We start from the raw sequence: 19,744 nt of genomic DNA, 5'->3' as shown, positions 1-19,744 counted from the left end.
CTGGTTTGAAGTGGAGTGCCAAATAGCGACAGATTAGAAAACTAGGCCAGGAGCCGCATGCTCGTTGCTGCTACACGCCAAAACAGAGAACGATATAAAGAACCATTGTTGTGAACGACTGATTTGTAATTAACTGGAAGGGTTTATTTTCGGCTTGCAGTCTTTTTGATGAGCTGAATGATTCTTATGTAATCATCGCCGACGTTTCGGTGTTTGGTTCACACCTTCTTCGGGGCCTATTTATTTAGGGGAAATGACGATTTATGCATAGGTTACGTAATTTCAATTGAAGTCTTACTACAGACTCACTTGACTAAAATTTTCGTTGTTGTAAATCGTCGATCTGAGTCGATCTAAGCCCTTCCAGATATAAAGAACACAGATGAGAAAAAACTTCATCGGCGTAAGAAACGGCGGTACGGCGATAAAGTACTCTCTGAGGCAGAGGGAAGCTTTGTCAGAAACGGTGCGCGGAAGTTCTACAAAACGATCAACTACAAGAAAATCGCTAATCAATTACAGCTCCGGAAATCTGTTGACCGACCGAGCAGGGTTGGCTGCTAGGTGGAAGAAGCACTTTGAGTTATTGTTGAATGGATAATCGAACAAGGTGATCTCCCGAATTCTTATTAGGTAGCATACTGTGCCCATTTGCGGAGAGCTTTGTCGGCAAATATCAAAGCAGTTTTCGAGAAGGTTGACCAGTAACGGACCAGATGCTTACTGTACGACAAATTCTTGATAAATTCCAAGAATACAACTTGCGGACTCATAATCTGTTTTTGGATTTTAAGGCAACGTACGACTCAGTGAAACGGAACGATCCGAGGTATATAATGCTAGAACATGTATTTCAGACAATGCTTATTAGGCTGATTCCTGCGACGCCTGGATCACATCATTATATTTGGTGAGATATTCGATTCGTTCAAGACGTTAGATGGATTGAAATAGGGCTGCACCGCGGTTCCAGCGGAAAGAGAATCATCGATTGGTCGTCGCCGAAACAACACTCAAGTTGATTGCATAAATGGCGTCGGACAGCAGCAGTCAGTCACGTCAAATTTTAACGCAAGGTTTGGACTAACGTTTGGTTGACGTTAGAGATTAGAAAGCCGCATTGCGGAATGAAAATCGGTTCTTTTCAGAACCATCACTTAACGAGAAGAAAGGGTTAATTGCCAAAATGGTGTCCTGCGACATAAGTGGCGATGTTGAAAATTTATTCTAAATGGTAGCCTCTTAGCGGAAATTGATCGAGTATCCGTGAGGCATTAGCAGCTCAATCAAGTGAAATTTTAACGCAAGGTTCGGGCCAACATTTGATTGCTGTTAGGGTAACGGTACCGATAGTGGAGGTATCAGTAGATGAACAAACGAAACGTATTTTTGCCTTTCTCGTACAACAAAGTTGTACCAGAAGGCTATAATTTCACTCCAAAAGCCAAATTTTGATAGAAGGCTTGGAGACCCATAGTGTTATATACCAATCGACTCAGCTCGAAAAACTGAGCACATGTCTGACTGTGTGTGTGTGTGTGTGTGTGTGTGTGTGTGTGTGTAGCCCCGGATTTTTTTTTTGTTAATCACGTTTCATATAGAAGGACTTGACCGATTCGAGTGCAACTAGTTTCATTCGACGGAGAAACTTTCCTAGTTGGACACTATTGTTTTTGTTTCCTAATAACTCATTCGATTTGAATAATATTTCTATTTTTCTTTTAACAAATACGCTGTTTACAAGCACACTTTAAGTCATTAATCAATTTAGCCATGACGCAATCCATTACTCGCATAATAATTGCTTAAAAATTACTCAATTATTGAGTAATTTATAAGCAGCGTGATAGAGTTGCATCAAATATTTTAACCGCCAAGATGTAGGCAATTAGCACAGCATTTACAACATTAATTCGAATCCAACATATCGAATCGAGAAAGGCATAATCACCACTTGGGGATAAATTTGGGTTTTAAAGCATTAACCCACTCACACCGTTAATAAGAGAACAGATATTGATGGACTCAATACTACACACGCAGCTGTGCTGCATTAAGGCTTATTCGCGACACAATTTGAACACACAACATTGAGAATTGAAAAAAAACGATGTAGTCAGTTTATTCGGCAGTTTTCACTTCAAATGACTTCATTCCTTGTCGATGCTTCGATGTATGCACTACAGTTGGTGACATTTGAATTTTCCGAGAAACAGTTCCTGCCGAAATATTTATCCTACTCTGTAGTACTTGTTTAACGTTCCCATCCTTCTGGTGCTTCCTAAATCCGTTCTTGTTTCACTACTTGGCATTCTCGTTGTTATCAAAGAAGGATGAAACTTTTTCTAGACTCTATGAACAGCTATGAACAATATGAAAACAAGAGCTTTTTAGCAAGATTTCGATTCGGAAGACCTAGATTTTAATGGTGCCTGCACACAATTGATTTTCGAACCTGCTTTTCCTCCGACACCATGAAAAAAGCGAACAAATCATTGTAAGACTAACACTAAACATAATCAAAGACTGTATAATTAGTATGTGTATTAAATTTTAGCTTCCCCTGAAGAAAACACTAATCGCGTGTCGAAACGTTGGACGAATAAAAACTCGTTCTAATCATATGAGACTGCGTAGCCGTTAATTAATGATCTATGTTTAAAAAGCGATAAATATTGAAAATTTTCAGCTCCAATACCTTAGCCAATAGATAAAATAATAAATTTTCTAACAAAAATCATCAACAATAATCATCAAATCATTAATTAACATCAACAACTACCAAATATTGCTTGCACCGCAAATGAGTTCACTGTTTCTTTAGTGGTGGTAAAAAATAATTTTGATTCCCATAATGGTGCTATCCATTGATTTTTATGAGATTCACCACCATTGGTACAGTTGCACCACTATAGGAGCAAAGGAGTCAATTTTATTAAGGAAAATATATGTTTTCAATAGTGTTTCAATCCAAATCTTAGGATAAATTGCATTTAACAGGATATTTAAAGCACGATGCATCAACTGAAACCATCATAAAGTGTATAATTATGAAAAATCTCATTAAAACCCCACCACCTCCTTTATTGGTGCTACTTCCACTAAGAGTATGTTTACCATGGTGATTAGAAAGGAGCATTGTTGAAGAAAATTGGTCTTTTGCAAGACCAGCATTTTATAAAAAGAAAAGGTTTGATAGTTTAAATTAGAAAGCTATTAGTGTTTGGAACGGCTCATCATTGAAAATAAATCGGTTCTTTCCAGAACTACTATTCTACGATTTTACTCAAGAGAAGCTTAAGTCGTGACGAGTTTCCTTCAAAGTGCAAATCATAATCACTCGGCGACGGCAGAAAGTTGCCATCGGCAGCAGTAGGGCACTGCACGAACGAATCACTTTCTCTTTCGTTCTGCATGAAAGTTTGAAAATAACAAAGTCATTTTTTGAAGCCACCATTTTATAGAAGAGATGGTTGAGCTGAGGCAAATTTTCTTCAGATTGTAAATTATAATTACTTGGCAACGGCAAAAAGATGCCGTCTGCAGCAGAATCACAAGCGCTTGTCGCAACATGTCGGGGGGAATTCATTCGTATGGATCGGTGATGAACTCTAGTAATAGGAAAAATAACTTTAATAAAATTTAGAAAATATATATGGATGGCGTCAGTAGTAGTGAAATGGAGTTTTCTCTTTTGATTTAGGTTTTGTTACTGTTGATGATTGGGAAAGAACATTATTGAAAAAACCTCGGTTCTTTTCAGGGCCTCCATTTTAAGAAAAGAAAAAGTTATTCTGAGAATAATTTTCTTCGAAGTGCAAACCACAATTGCTTGATGACTGCAGTTCAGCTTACCATCAACCTTAGTAAACAGATTGAATATTGCAAATTTGAATACTTTATACAGAGGTGAGCCAGCCCAGGGCAGCAAGCCTCTCTAATAAAGACAAAAAAAAACTTTATGCTTCACGTAATCCTACGTCCAATTTACGGTCGTGTCTTAGATACAATATTTAGCACAATAGTGAAATGTTGGTTGAACGATTAAGGCTTGTTGACCAGAAAATTGCTCTTTATTTCTTCGTGCCCGCAAGTTTTCTTTGAAACTTGTCCAGCCTTTTAACTCGGAGTTATTATTAGTCATCCAAGGCTAACTGTAGATTTTTTTCAAAAACTCTCAAAATCCACAGTCTGAATAGAACTATTTTAATTGGACCTTTTCATTATTAGATGAACTTACTGATGTTTCAAGTATACCAATAGTAAGCGAGGAATTGCTAAAATACTCATTAGTACATTAGTAGTTTATTTTTCTTTCTATATAGCAAATATGGTTGATCACTTCGTAATGAGCCTTTTTCTCATATTTTCTTGTGTTTGTAGTATCCGCTCCTGTTAATACTTGACAATTTTCTAGAATGTTTTTAAATGATTATTTCGGCGTGAAAATTTCAGAATCGATATTTTTATGCCAAAGAACTTGAAAATGTTTGAGTTAAGGCAGTAAAATGAATTTGAAATGAAGGATTTGAATTTAATTGCTAAGATATTCATGGAAGTAATACTGAAACATGTCTTATATTATCTTAAATTGGAAATTAAGAACAAAAAAAAAAATTCCAGAAAATTTAGCCAGTAAATATATTTCGTATAGCTTAAATCCATGATTTTCTCACAAAACTTTCTAAAATAACCGAGACTTTTCCAGGGATCCTACTGGGACTTCCTTCAGGAATCACTTCGAAACTCTCCAGCAATCGCTCCGGGATTTCCTCCAGGATTCCCTCCTAGACTACCTCCATGAATTCCTCCGAGGCTTCCTCCAGGAATCCCTCCGTGAATTTCTCCGGGATTGTATTCCAGGAATCCCTCCTGGAATTTTTCGAGAAATTCCTCCGGGAAATTCCTTCAGAAATCTTCTATTTCAAATTCATTTCACTCCCCAAATCAAATTTTCTAAGTCCTAAAACTTTTCGTACTTCACAAACAGGACATCTCGCTCGTGATCCAGTTCATGAAGCTGGCCAAGGTGGAGACACGCAGATATTCACACTTAATCGACGTTTTTCTTCTCGGTAAAATAAATTGACGAACATGATCGTTAAAGCTCACTTTTACTGATATCTTGTTAATAAATATGACGTTTCCCAAGTTTACTGAAAATCGGCAATCAAGATTGCCATAGCGATCGGTAGTTCGAAACTTTACCGAGTTTCAGCATACCCATCTGTCAAACGCAAAACTTCTAGCGTGCTCTATTGGGCCAAACACAATTGATACGTTTGCGTGCGTTTTGACAGTTTCTCCATGGGAAAACTGTCAAAACGCACGCAAACGTATCCATTGTGTTTGGCCCATATCTCTGTTGAAAAAAAAAAAAAAAACGTGAAGAAGCAAAATCAATAGAAAAATAAATTCTTTTTGGTAAGCATTTAATCTGATTTCACTTTCTCCGGACACGATACCAATCTGCTCAAAATTTACAGTAGATTTTATATTGACTGCTACATTGAAAATAATGGAACTTGTGTACGTTTTTTTTTTATTCCAGCCCATCTGTTTTCACCTCTACTTAAAATGACGCAATTTATGAAAATCACTTCCTTCGCGTGAACATATTTATCATGAAGCAAATATCGTTGGAAAAATTACGATCCAATATACGTGAAAAGACCATTTGGGTATAGCTGCCTGTTCCCGCCCAACGTTTACAGCGAGCGAATGGAAATCTACACTCAGCGAACTGGACTATCGAAATTCATAACCGGCGCCTTATGAATATTCGACTGATTATTCCACCATCAGTGCTTCTTATACGCAGTTACCTCTTCGAATACCCAAGCGTCGATGGGCGTGTGGTCTACATACCGGCCTCCCGACCCCGACGTCCATGGTTCGAATCCAGTCTGCCGCACTTCACTTTTTTTAAATGAAAATCATCATTCATAAGGCAACATATTGAAATTCATACCGATTCCTTGTGGCAAATTTCCATAAGGCGTTTTATTGAAAATCGTACGTCCATTTTTCTCAGTGTAGTGCATTTTTATAGACAAATTCGTATTTACATTACTTGTACCTTTTAACAAGTTTCAAGTTTCATTTGTACAATAACAGAAATATGGCATTGAATATATTTTACTTTCATATTGATTGACTTTTTTTTATTTATATTTTGACTCATCTAAAAATTAATAAAAATAATTATTTGCTGAATTTCGGCAAAGCACTTTACCAATCAATTTGGTAACCCACTACCGAGCGGCACGGTAAATTTTGACAGCTGGATGGTATCGAACATTTTACGACCAATCGGTAATTTGAACTTCCACCGAGATTTTTACCGGAATATCAGCTGTTGGATTCTCGGCAATTTATTTTGCCGGCCTCGGCGAAAAAAATTAAGTGTGTTGGCGCACTTTTGTTGTGGATTGCCGGAGAAGAATGCGCAACACGTCGTCCATAAACGAAGATCGTGAAAGCTGGTCGCGGTGGATACTCGACTTCGCAAAGAAAGTTTTTCCGGATTCGATGCCGGTGAAGCCTGGACACTCTTCATGAAATCCAAATTCAAAGGACTCGGGTTTTCAAGGGCACACCAATCGATACGGAATTAACGCACAACTGTCAATTTTGTTTTCAAAGTTCAGAATAAGTTCAAATAATAAAAATTAAAGATGTTTGTTGCTTCCGTATTGAGTGGTGTGTCCTTGAAAACGCGAATTTTGAATTTGGATTACGTGCGGAGTGCCCTTAAGCAAGAGTTACGTGATACTCTTGCTAACGGAGATGATATGGATCGCCTATTTTCTATAATTGAATTCTCGCTTGATCTCCTTTCATGTAACAATTTCGCTCCAAGGATGGATAGCATCAGGTTCAATTTGCTCAAAAACCTCCCAGGCATCGCGAAGTCCGGAAAAACCCGCGTCGGATTGTAATTCGTAGCGATGCTGTCCTGTCTTCGGAAGCTGTTAGAGAAGATTATTCTCTTCCGGCTAGACAGATGAATTAAATCAAATGGTTTGCTGTCAGATACACAATTCAGTTTCCGCAGGGATAAGGGAACAAACGACTATCTTGCGTTCCTTTCTTCAGAAATTCAGCTTACTTTTGCCAAAAACAGAGCCGATGAGCTCAGTGTTTTTGGACATTAGGAAGCGGGCTTTCGATTCAGTTTGCGTCAATGTCTTATCTGACAAATTGCACTCGTGTGGACTTTCGCCGATTTTGAACAAATATTTGTACAATTTGTTGTCATAGAAGAGTATGAGTTTTTCTCATGGTGGCTCGGAAACTTTACGAATTAGCAACATGGGTCTCCCCCAAGGCTTATGTTTGAGCCACCTTCTTTATAATTTTTAGGTCCGAGACATTGATGAATGTCTTATGCCAAATTGCTCGTTATAAGACAGCTTTCGGATGACTTCGTTGTATCCATTTCGAGCTCAACCGCAGTCGATCTACAAGGACCGTTGCAAGATACTATGGACTTGGAGATCTCTCCGGAGAAAACTGAGATGTTTGCCGCTTCAAAAAAAAAGACTTGAGCCGGCAAAGTTCCTGCTCCAACTGATGGGTAAGACAATCACTCATAGCATGTCTTCGACTCGAAATGCACCTTCGGGATGCACATTGTGTATCTGACACAAAAATGTTAGAAACGAATCAACTTCATGCGAACAATAACCGGAACATGATGGGGAGTGCATCCCGAAGATCTTATAACGTTGTATCGATCAACTATTTTGTCGGTCCTAGAATACGGTAGTAGGTACACCCGATTCTGTTTTTACACGTTTTTTTTTCTTTACACGGCCGTGACTATTGACCAAGATTTTTTATAATGCTTTATGTATCCATCGGATGATGCTCTATCCATAGCAGAAACGAAATTAAGGAACTTGAAAAAAATATCGCTCGGAAACTTCGCGAGCCATTTAACTCGCTGCTCTTATTGGCATTTCACCATTTCATCGAAGGTGTTTTACGTCACAATTTATAAATTGGAATACAGTAATGCAAGCAGAAGACCTGTCGATTTCAAGTTTTTTAAACTCAATCTTTATACAGTAGGGGAAGGTGGGGAGGCAAATGATCGTTATGTGGCAAGTTATTTTTTTGATAGACAACCTTATTAAATCTATTATTTATTTACTGTGTTTTTTTTCCTCATAAAGTTGTTTTTTAGTGTCCACGCAAAATTTGAACAACTTCTCCCGATAATGACCAAATGGTATCATTTTTTCACAGCAAAAATCCATAAATATGCTTAATGAAGATATAAAAATGCCAACACTCCAAGGATGTTATCGATCATTTAGTAATTTGCGTTCGATCATTTAGTAATTTGCGTTCGATCATTTAGTAATTTGCGTTCGATCATTTAGTAGTTTGTCAATAACTCTTTCTAGAAGCTGAATTTCAAAATTTGTTGTATGGTGGACTCCTAGTGCGAAGGTTTTTCTACAACTCTGCCAAATAGTTCGTTGTTTGAATTCCACTAGTAACGGAGTTATAGCTATAGTATCAGTAACTTAGACTAAATGATAACAAAATTCCAATCATTTAGTTTAAGCTACTGCAACTAGCGCTATAACTCCGTTATTAGTTGAATTCTAACAACAAACCATTAGGCAGAGTTGTAGAAAAACCTTTGCACTAGAAGTCCACCATACAACACATTTTAAAATTCAGCTTCTGGAATGAGTTATTGACAAACTACTAAATGATCGAAAGCAAATTACTAAATGATCGATAACATCATTGCAACACTCCACCACAATTTCAGGATTTTTGGATTTTGAGTTGTTGCCTCAGTTTGAGGAGACTTGAGCCCTCATTGGTCATCCATTTATAATATAATTTAAAAATTTGTCTAAAAATTTCATGAAAATATAATTTTTGTAATTGGACAAGATGTAATGAAGGGTTTGCTGTAAAACATATTTATTGAGTAGATATCACAGAAAGGGAATCAAGTCTACCCAATGTTGAAGATTGCATGCGCTGTCAAATTTAGTTCATGAATACGCACAGCAAGTCGGAAAATCTGCGGAAGGAGGAAAAAAATTTAAAGTTCAGAGAGCATGGTCCTCATTACAAGCAGGAGGTCGAGCGTTCAATCCCTGGCTCGTTGTACATGAATCTTCATCATTTTTGTTTCGCTGTCTACCAAAACGAGCCGTACTGTTGTTCCTGTCGCACTCAAAATAAGAAAAACTTCCGTGGCACCAGTGACAAATCGTATAATTCTCTGCATCTTTCTAAAGTAGGTGTTCAACTAATCCAATTATCGTAATTTTCACTCATTCTGAAAAGAAGAAAATGCTCATCAAAACCAGCCCCCTGAAACGGCTGTCATCTGCATACAATATGATTGAAGCCGAAAACTTGGTGCTAAACTTGGTGCTAGCTGTCAAGCTGTGGCTTTAAGCATGGAACACAGTGACGCATGCGACAATATCGCTCGAGGAGAGATTTAATTCGAATAAAAAATAAAGAAATTTTTTTTTTTTAAAGCGCACCATCTAAAATAAGTTTCATAAATTTATTGCAATTATCTACATATATAGGTGATTCGTTAATTTCAGATACACATGTTTCGTTATAGCGCAAAAGTCATCAGCACTGTATTTGTCACAATAACAAATACCAAATTATTAATAGGAATAACAAATTTGTCAGATGATGATGATGATGATGATGGTCCCGCCACATACCCTTACAAAGGTTTGAGCTAGACGATTTATCTTTAAGATAATTAATTAAATGATATAATAACAATTTAATCAGATTTGCAAAAAACAAAAACGATCTGATTACCATCACAGATATGAAATACATAACTTTTCATTACTATCCAGCAAAAAAGGTAAATTAAGAAAAAACTGTTGTTTTCATCTACAGATTCTCATAAGCATCGGTAGTGATCTGCCTGATACCCAACGAGTTGATAGATGTCTGAAGGAATTTGACAAATATTTGGCATTCTGATAAAGAGTGGGCCTTTAATTTCTAATGCACCGTTCTGTTAAAAAAAAAATTGCTAGTAGAAAAAATAAGACTGCAAACCAATTAACTGATTGATCAGCAATGATTTATTTTTCCTCCAAATTTAAGAACACTATTCTCGTTGGAATCTGAAGCAAAATAAAAAAAAACGCTGGTATCTCCAGCAGTTTTATGTGCATGTTTGAATTTTGTTTAAATAAATAAAATAATTGTTTATTTTGCTGCTCAGAAATGCGGCGTAATTGTAAAGTGCATTGATCCAAATTCCGTAGTTAAAATAATGCGTTCAATCGCCAAAACATACAAAATTTGAATCTCGTGATTCAATCTGCAGAAAATAGAACAAAGCTGTGCAACAGTTTTGAGCTTTTGAATCTGAATTTAAATTAATTTGAGGCAGCTGCTGGGAGAATGCATGTTTCATATTCATATTAAAATTAAATACAGCAGAACAATTTGAATCACTACTTATCTGATTTGATTCTTAGGTTGCTTAGGATTCTTAAGATTAACTCATAATCGACCAAATGTCAAATGTAACACATATGCCACATGAGCAGTATGGTTAGGTTTCTCGTCAATTAAAAGAACTTTTTCCGGTGATTATTTGCAGCTCGAAAGTTATTATTTTTAATCTCCTGACTTTTACGCTCAGTCCATTACGCTTCAATAAATTATTATTCTGTCAACACACAAATGGTCCAGTTTAAAGCAAATTTTTATCCACAATGTGACATCCACCTCCAGTTGGATCAGATCAAATGTAAAGAAAAAAGGTTCCAATAGTGTTACATAAAACACCTGTCGATGACACGTACAATGATAGATTTACGTTTTAATGGTTTTGGGGGGGTGCACCAGCCTTTCTTAAGACTGGGTATTTTTTAAATCTTCGAACTGGCACTTTAAAGTTTAGAGTAAATGTTGCATTTTGGACTCCGTGAGGAAGTGCAACCCAATATCCGCTTATATCTTTCAAATGAGACGTGTGGTTAGGCTGACCATACGTACCGTATTTAACGGGACAGTCCTGTTTTTAAACCTTCTGGTGCTGTCCTGTCGTAATCTAAAAATCCTCAATTTGTCCTGTTTTTCAATGATTCTTCCGAAGAGCTCCAAAATATTACTCGAACAAATTCAATAGGAATCTAAAATCAAATATATAGAAAGTGTTTTTCGTGTGTCTTTATTAGAGAGATTTGCAGCCCTTGGATGGCTCATCTCTCAACAAAGAAGGAGGACGAAACCCCATAAAAAATGTGAGATGTTATATTATAACTTATAAGTGTTGCTTTTTAAAGAGTGCTATCCATGCCTTTTTGTATTTTCCATTGATCGACTTTTCTTAAGGATTTTAACAGTTAATGAAAAAGGTGCTTCTCCGGGATTTTTTTCATACAGTTCTATTTAAATCATTATTTTCTGCTTATTCCGATGGCATTACAATTTGGCCATTTCATCACTGGATGGAACGAAATAAGTAACTTGGTAGGCAAGTATATCCTGAAAATCAGGTCACGCATCACGGCATGCAGCATCAACGTCAATAAAATTAAGTAGTTTGTTTTCAATGCTGCTTTATCATATATTTTTCACTCATTTGATTCTTTTCGAAACATTAAGAATTATTCAAAGTCTTTCTGAATAATTCTGAATATTCCGAAATCATCCACTGTAAAAAAAATAATTTATAAATCAACTGAACGAAATCGAGTTTAAGGCAGACCGAGGGAAAATTTGGTCGGATTAAAGGCTAAATTTAAGGTCCTCACGTATTTTATTTTACACATCAGGAGCTCATCTGTAAATTTCGCTCACATGTGTGTAGACGAGATTTATGTGACTCCTTTATAAGAAAAAATACATTTCGGCCAGATTTAAAATACAATCCGGCGGAGATTTCCGAGAGTACGAGCTGTAAAAAAATACAGGCCAGAATTTTTCTACTTTTCGCGATGAAATTGCATGAGTCCCGTTTTTTTTGGGAGCACATAGGAACAAAATCAATGGAAAAGATTCCCGAGGCGTGATGCTACTTTTAGCGTCATTAAAATCAATTTCGATCAAAAAGGACTGTGGATCGATTAGATTAGACATTATTCTCATGCACCAACCATATTCATGTGAATAATTAAAATAACATTTTAGGTGGAATTAAATGGGATTGTACAAACTCGTCTTATGACAAGTGATTTTAGTAATGTTCTTTCCTTGTTGAGATTCTTGTTATTGAAGATTATTTTCCACTTGTATTCATAATCATTCTTTGCATGGGTTATCAATAATCCCACCCTATCGCTCTTTTTGCATTTGTTTTTAAAGTTTCCACTAGAAACTGTTTTTTAGCCTTCTAATGCCCAAAACCGGCCTTAACATGGTACTTTGACTATTGTTTGTTAAATTTTAAATATTTAGAATTGGAATAGTTTTAGATTTTGGTCAATAATAAAATCCTTAATGCATGTTTAAGAGTAGAATAAAATAAAATTTCAAAATTCCACATTTTTTAAATATTCCAAAAATGCGTAATTGTATGTTCCTTCGTGTTTTTGTCCGCATCCCTTTGAAGAGTGAAATATTTGTAATTTAGTATTTTTCCACAACTAACTAACTTAAGGTAATGGTGGTGAATGATTCACGCTTTTCTAATTTTTTACACGGAAAATGAAAATTAAGCCCATAAATTTTGATACTTCTACAGCTCTTGAATTTTATCACAAGGTTTTTTGATGTGTCCCTTTTTGCAAGCACGTTTGTCCCGTTTTTCACCGAAATGATCTGGTCAGCCTACGTGTGGTACAAGCTAAAATCACATAATTTCATAGATGAAAGTCTTATTTATGAAAAGAAAGTTTGAAATGGGCATCGGAACTATCTGATATGAAAATATTCTTCGTTTTGGAAAGTGCAATATATTTTGGACCAACAAATGTACACATTTTGGACGACCCCCTTTTAGTCTGTTCAAAAATGAATTTTCAATTTGCACAGGTCATTTGAGCTAAAGCAAAGTCTTATCTTTCGATTGACATGCATTAATGAGAAGATTGCAATTTCAACATAAACTGGTTGTGTTCGTTCTGAGATATTCAATGATGTATGATTTGAAGCGTAACGTATTGTACACGCAAAAAAAGCGTTCCCGAATTCGTGAACCAGCAAAAAAACACCGTGATTTAATTCATGAATTCGGGAACACCAGTCACGTTTTCCAGAACGTTCCAGAAAACGTGACTGTGTTCCCAAATCCGTGGCTGTTGTTCCCGAAAAAAATACACCATGAACTTGTTAGTTCACGAATTCATTAACGCTTTTTTTTGCGTGTAACGTTTGCCTTCTTGAAAAAATTGATTTCATTAACATTTCATCCAAATATCGTTATTTTTCCTGTGCGAAAAACTAATCGAACACATTCGAAGCAATCTTATTTGCATAAGGACCATGCGTGATTCAGCAGCAGCATTGAGTTAAGTTCAGATATCAATAAAATGTCAACAGGAGGGTCCAAAATATGTAGGGGTCCAAATCAATTTGGGGACCCTAATTTTTCGGTAAATGAGACGGACCTTAATATTTGTTTTCATTCGGATTCTGATAAACTTATTTCTCGAAGGACCTTAGCCGGCCCTGTAAACATACTGTGAAACAATATTAAATTTCCGGTTCAGGCATCCCTAAATTGTCAAAATCGGATGATAATTGACAGAGTTACAATATATTTATTTAATTTCTCTCAAAATTAGCTTAACCCAGGATGATGAGGATGAGGATGATGATGATCACTGCGATGACAAACGACACAAGACAAACGTCAAATAGATTGCACCTTACCAGAACATGTTAAATTGTGGCGGCTATTGACATTAATTTATTTGTTTTTTTTTTCCGGTGATAATTTCGACTGATTTTGATGATAATTATATTGTGGCAGCTATTACCGCACGTAAAATGCTGGATAAATGACGAAAGCAAAACAATATAATTATATAAGTAATTGAAATTTAAATTTTCTCGATCAAAAATCATTTTGCGATACATAATTTAATACCCGCGCCAAATTTACGGTACAATATGAACGGTGCTTTGAACTTCAAGAACAGCACTAGCGCCACACCAACAAACGGTGGCTTCAAGAACTAGTGCTTGTTTCACGGGGTTGATCAAAACAGGTGTTATGAGTGATAACCATACTTCGCTAACTTCCAGTGGCATAAAAATTTGATCATAGTTTTGAGTAGTCCTGCTTTTGACTGATATTGAGTCAAATTTTCGTGGGGTTTAAAGAGAGGGCAATACACTTTTACTGAGTAGATAAAGGTAAGCGTGTAAGATTTTCGTTTCTCTGCTGAGTTTGTTCTAAGGGAAAAGAGTGGTGAGTGAAAGATGTTTTTCACCATAAATTATTCTCCTTCGACCCAAAAACGCTTGATTTCGTCTCATTGAACTAGCAACTGGAATTGGAAGTCACTATTTAATCACTTTTTCTGCAACTGAAAGTCACTATTTGGTCCCTTTTTTCGTCAGCTTTGGTCACTAAAGTCACTATTTTGAGTGGCTTCGGTCGCTACCAGCCCTGATATCGCGTTAGGTTGTATAAATTCGACTCATATAATAAGTTTGGAAGTACTGCCGCTGACAGATCGTTTCGCGGAATTATCGCTCCGGTTCCTCATCCATTGGTCAATGACAACTTCGAGAAGCTGCTTGAACGAAACTCGTTTCATGCGTATTTACCACTGGTACATATTGCTGGAGATAAGCGCTTCTTCGGCTGACACCAATCGTGCTAACTTATTAGACTCCAACATCTTCTCTGTAACTTTTGATCTGTATATACGAGCAAATACGGGCACGCCAGTGAGGAGACAAGCTTTTTTTTTTACAGATGGGTAAAATTCGGATGACTCCACTGGTTTTGGTGTTTTCAACGTTTTTCATAGCGCCTACTTTAAGCTCAAAAAGCCTACCTCCTGAGTCCTGGCCACTTTTTCATCATTACCGGCAGTCTAAGTTCCTTGGAGACTGCTCGGTCAATGAAATCGGTTAAGCACCCAGCGTATCTTCTGAGTGGGATACGAGAAGCTGTGAGTGCTTTATCAAAATGGTCTTACACAATCACCATGGCTTGGGTCCCTTCTCATTGCTTGATCCCGGGAAATGAGATTGCGGATTCTCTGGGTAAAGTGGGCGCTATGGATGGTGATTTTATGGTCGGCGAATCACCCTCGATGATTTTTTCTCATTCGTTCATTAGGAAACCTTGATCAGCTGGCAACAAAAAATGGACAAATGTGGAGATGGGTGGATGGTTGTATTTAATTTTCTAACAGGTGTCTAAGCAGCCATGGTTCAAAAAATCTATGTATCTATGTCCACATATTTTTCGAGTGGGGCTCTCAGAAGGCAATCTCTGTGTATGCGGCGCAGAAAGTATTACCATAAGAATGTCTTCCTCTATAAATCTATTCCCTAACCTCGCCCTTACCGCGAGTCTTTCGGTTCTCCAAAACTAATATTAGTGTATAATTATCATGAAAAATTGTGTCCGGCTCCGTAACGCTTTACGGTAAATGAGCTTTCCGAATAAATGATAATTTAAAGAAAAAGTAGTATAAATTTGTCAATATTCAACAGTGTCCATCAGTTTAATATAAGAAAAAAAATGATTGTGTCAAAATCACACCAAACTACGGAAATCCGGATGAAATATGTTTTTTTTATTTCATTTAGTAGGTATTGTGCGTGACTAACTGTAAAACAAATTCACCAATGCATGACCGGATTCAAACAACAACCTGCTTCGCAAAGATAAGAATAGGAAGAAACTCTTCGTCTATTTTTCTTTCATCAATAAACAAAGTCGTTTAATATTATATTACACATAATTTGAAATAACTGGAGTGCTCATTCCAGGGTGGTAACCTACTCGGGAAAACCTAGAAAAGCCAAGACTTGAACACAAGCGGGAAAGTCCCGGGAATTATCCGGCCATTCGAGAATTTCGTCTATCAATCCAGTTGTATTGATTTGTATTTGTTTTCGTAGTTTCTGAAGCTTAAAAACTATATGCCTGGTGATAATGTAACTCGTTCAAATTTGTTTCTTCAACTCCTCAGTTATTAGATACAATGGGATTTCATTGTATGATTCGTTGTGGGTAATGCAGATTCAAGTTCACTAAGCGGAATTTTAAAATTGAATAGGAATGTTTACTCTGTCATAGCCTGACACACTTCTCGAAACTTCCCTAAAAAGCAATAAAAAAATAACAGAATATTTAAACATGGCTTTCATGAGAAAGATAGGACATGTACGACATAGCTTTAACAGATAAGTAGCGGTAAATTTCCCAATTCCCCATTGTTTATCGATACTGATGAGGCAAGCTCCGTTAAAATGAAATGCCTAAACGATCGAAATTAGATTCGTATCAGTTCTTAGTACTCATTGATTAGGTCGTCTAAGTTAGATAATCGCTGTAGATAATTGCGACACCGGTGATTACACAAAGAACCAGCTATAATTTTTGGATATTGTTAGACTTATGCTGGCAGAACGATCGGGTTCGCTCGTTTCCACAGAACGAAAGCCAAACGCAAACCTTTCATTAAATCTCGCAAAATTCGTGCACTCAATTATCGCATCGCAGCCCCTTTAAAATTCAATCGAACGACCTCGTTCGCGATTTGAAAAATTTACAATGCTTCAGACAAATCGCTTTTGACAGCCGGACGACGGCTCTTGAGTTCGTGCTCCGACTGAAACGCATCCATGACATAATCCGTAAGGCCCCCCACCCGCGCCGCCGTTACCTTCCGCGTTTCTTCGAACATTCATTTCGCACCGAACGATGACGACGATGGTCCGACGACGTGTAAATAACCGCCGCCCCTTAGTTTAGTGGGCTTATGATGATGGTCAAGGAAAGTGTCGAAAGTGGTGAAGGTCGTTGTTGTTCCGCCCGCCGCCGCTCGTCATACCAGCGAAGCGGGGCGCGGCGACGACGTGTAAAGTGCGTTTGTGTAGCAACAAACGCAACAATCACTGCAGCAGCACGCCGAACAACGCCACCACCGATTTGTTGCGATTGCGATCGGTTTCAGCAGCCAGCTTAGCGCGCGCGGACTTTCTGCGGACTGTCGTGGTGGCAGTGTGTGGCGGAGTGATGGATGCGGTTCATTAATTTTTCGTCAGACTTTTCGACTATTTCTCATCGTAGCGCGCGAATTCGTGCGTGCGGGATCGAGTCCGCGGCTTCGGTCAATGTTAGCTGCCGATGAAATGAGGAAAAGCATTACATTGGAGACCTTGGGGGCTCGAGTGGTTTGTTGGTAAAACGTCGAGTCGCATGTTTTTTTCGTACTTTGGGGCTTGAATAGAGCCAACTCGCTTTATTGCAAATAAAATATTCTAACGGATTTGTGAAAATCTTCCTTAGGATCAAATTTGAAATCTCTAAAACAATGATTAATTAAATACTATTTTAACAACATTTCTCCCTTCTTTTTCCTTTCTTGCAGATGAACGTGCGCGTCACGACGATGGACGCCGAGCTGGAGTTTGCGATACAGCAGAGCACCACCGGCAAGCAACTGTTCGATCAGGTCGTCAAAACCATCGGCCTGCGGGAGGTGTGGTTCTTCGGGCTTCAGTACACAGACTCCAAGGGTGACCTGACGTGGATCAAACTGTACAAAAAGGTGCGTACACTACTTCTAAGGACGCTCGTAGGTCGATTTTTGTGCGCGTGGGTAGTTGCTAGGCGGCGGCGGCGGCGTGGCGTTAAAACGGAAACCAGTTTTGCATAATTCAACGAAGGCCCCCGGCCTCATCCATCGATCGCTAGTTGGCCCGTAGTAGAAACCGCCGTCAAATGATGGAGAAATTCCGTACTTTACGATTGCAAACGATCGATCGGTGGTCGCGCGGTCGATGCCGGTGCGTTGTCGCTTCCGCTGCGCTCTGCGGTCACCGACCGGTGTTATTCGTTTTTTCCTTTCTCATTGTTTTGCGTACGCACTGGTTGGATATTAGAGCTATTAGAAGTAGCTAGTTGATACGATTACAAATTTGCCAATAGAGTTGTTATGCGAAAGAGCACGATTAATTGATACATCAGTATGATCGATGTAGTTGGAATGCGTCCAACGTTTTCTGTTCGTGAAGTAATTTTAGGATGGTTAACAAATTTGCTTCTCTTGGTGAGGATCCGGAACGGTGGGTTCAGTGTGAGATCATCTTTGGAGGAGGATATATTTACACTGGGTGTTGTAATTGCATCTTACAAACGACAGTGATTAGATCATCCGCTATATGTGTACATCTGCGTATCAGAATAATTCTTAGTTTATTGAAAATAATTTATAGCCTTCGCAGGGTTTGCGAATGGTTCCAATATTCTTGAAATAGTTGTTTTGCTACTGGAGAGTTTTCTTTTGCCTTTATTAGCGAGACTTTCCGCCCAAGGCTGGCTCGTCTCGTTGGAGAAAGTTCTTGTTTGTTAATTTTCGTTAATCATATCAAAGTATGTAGGGGAACTGTTCCGATCTCCATCTCACTGTACATATATCCATCTCATCGCTAAACAAAGCAATACGGCACCAAATTCGTCGCTTCTTTTTGTCAACATGCGTGCTCACTGCTGAAAAAAATCACAAAAATAATAAACAAACCAAATTCCTTTCCATTGCTTTGTTTTTGATGGGATGGAAATAGGAGCTATGAGATGAAGTGGCGAACCGTTCCCCTATATCTAAAATTGCAAGAAGATTGTTCTTGTGCAACATTCAAACTTTCAATTAGCTTTTTTCTCGATTAAGATTAGAAGGGTCAAGTCTAGTAGAAAGTACGTAGCCAAAGGAATTGCGCCAAATCGAAACCGCCAGAACTAATCTACAAGGATATCAATCGAAATTCGATCAAAATCCAATCTGTATCTAACGCAAATTTAATACAAATCCAATGAAAATAGATTTGAATTGTTATTGGATTGGATTTAAATTATATTTGGATCTAATTTGTATTGTATTTGATCTACATTTGAATCGGATTCGAATTGGATTTACATGAGGTTTGAATTGGATTTGAATACTCATTGGTTTTGATTGGAATCTGATCTGATTAAACTCGGGTTAAATCTGGATTGGATTTGTTTGAAATCTAGAATGGATTTGAATTGGATTTGGATTTAGATTGGATTTGAAGTGGCTTTGTATTGAATGTGGAATGGATTAGTAATAGATTTAAATTGAAAATGGGATGGATTCGGATTCGATTTGGATTAAATTTGCATTGGATTTGGACTGGGTTTAAATTGGTTTTTGATTGAATTTGATTTGAATTGTGTTTGAATTAAATTTGAATTTTGATTGGATTGGATTTTTCTTGGGTTAAGGATTCAATTAGGATTGGATGTTTTATTAAATGGGTTGAATTTGGATTAGAATTAGATTGGGTTTAAATTGAATTTGATGGGATAAAAGTGGATTGGAAGTGAATCATGATAAAATTTTTATTTGATTGGAATTGGAAATTGAATTAGGTTTGGATTTGGATTTAAATGACGCTGGGTCATTAGGTCGAAGGTCATTAGGCCGAATGAGAAGTGGGGAGTGAGAAGTGAGTAGTGCGAAGTGAGGAAGAAAGAAAGAATCCAATCCAAATCCAATCCAAATCCAATCCAAATCCAATCCAAATCCAATCCAAATCCAATCCAAATCCAATCCACATC

At 37.5% G+C, this 19,744-nt stretch overlaps 1 protein-coding gene across 11 annotated transcripts in view; it reads left to right on the top strand.

The window, feature by feature from the left end:
* LOC134203298 (moesin/ezrin/radixin homolog 1-like) overlaps positions 1–17,837 on the top strand; it is a 142,186-nt gene extending 124,349 nt beyond the window's left edge. For all 11 annotated transcript variants that reach the window (XM_062678177.1, XM_062678178.1, XM_062678179.1 and 8 more), the window contains one exon: positions 17,535–17,837. In XM_062678177.1, the coding sequence (XP_062534161.1) occupies positions 17,535–17,822 (288 nt within the window). In that variant the 3' untranslated portion in view covers positions 17,823–17,837. The remainder of the gene's footprint in view (positions 1–17,534) is intronic.
* The last annotated feature ends 1,907 nt before the right edge of the window (positions 17,838–19,744 follow it).

Source organism: Armigeres subalbatus, unplaced genomic scaffold (genome assembly GCF_024139115.2).
Source record: "Armigeres subalbatus isolate Guangzhou_Male unplaced genomic scaffold, GZ_Asu_2 Contig1745, whole genome shotgun sequence".
In the NCBI taxonomy this organism is placed as follows: Eukaryota; Metazoa; Arthropoda; class Insecta; order Diptera; family Culicidae; genus Armigeres; species Armigeres subalbatus.
This window is presented reverse-complemented; position numbering and strand designations above follow the sequence as displayed.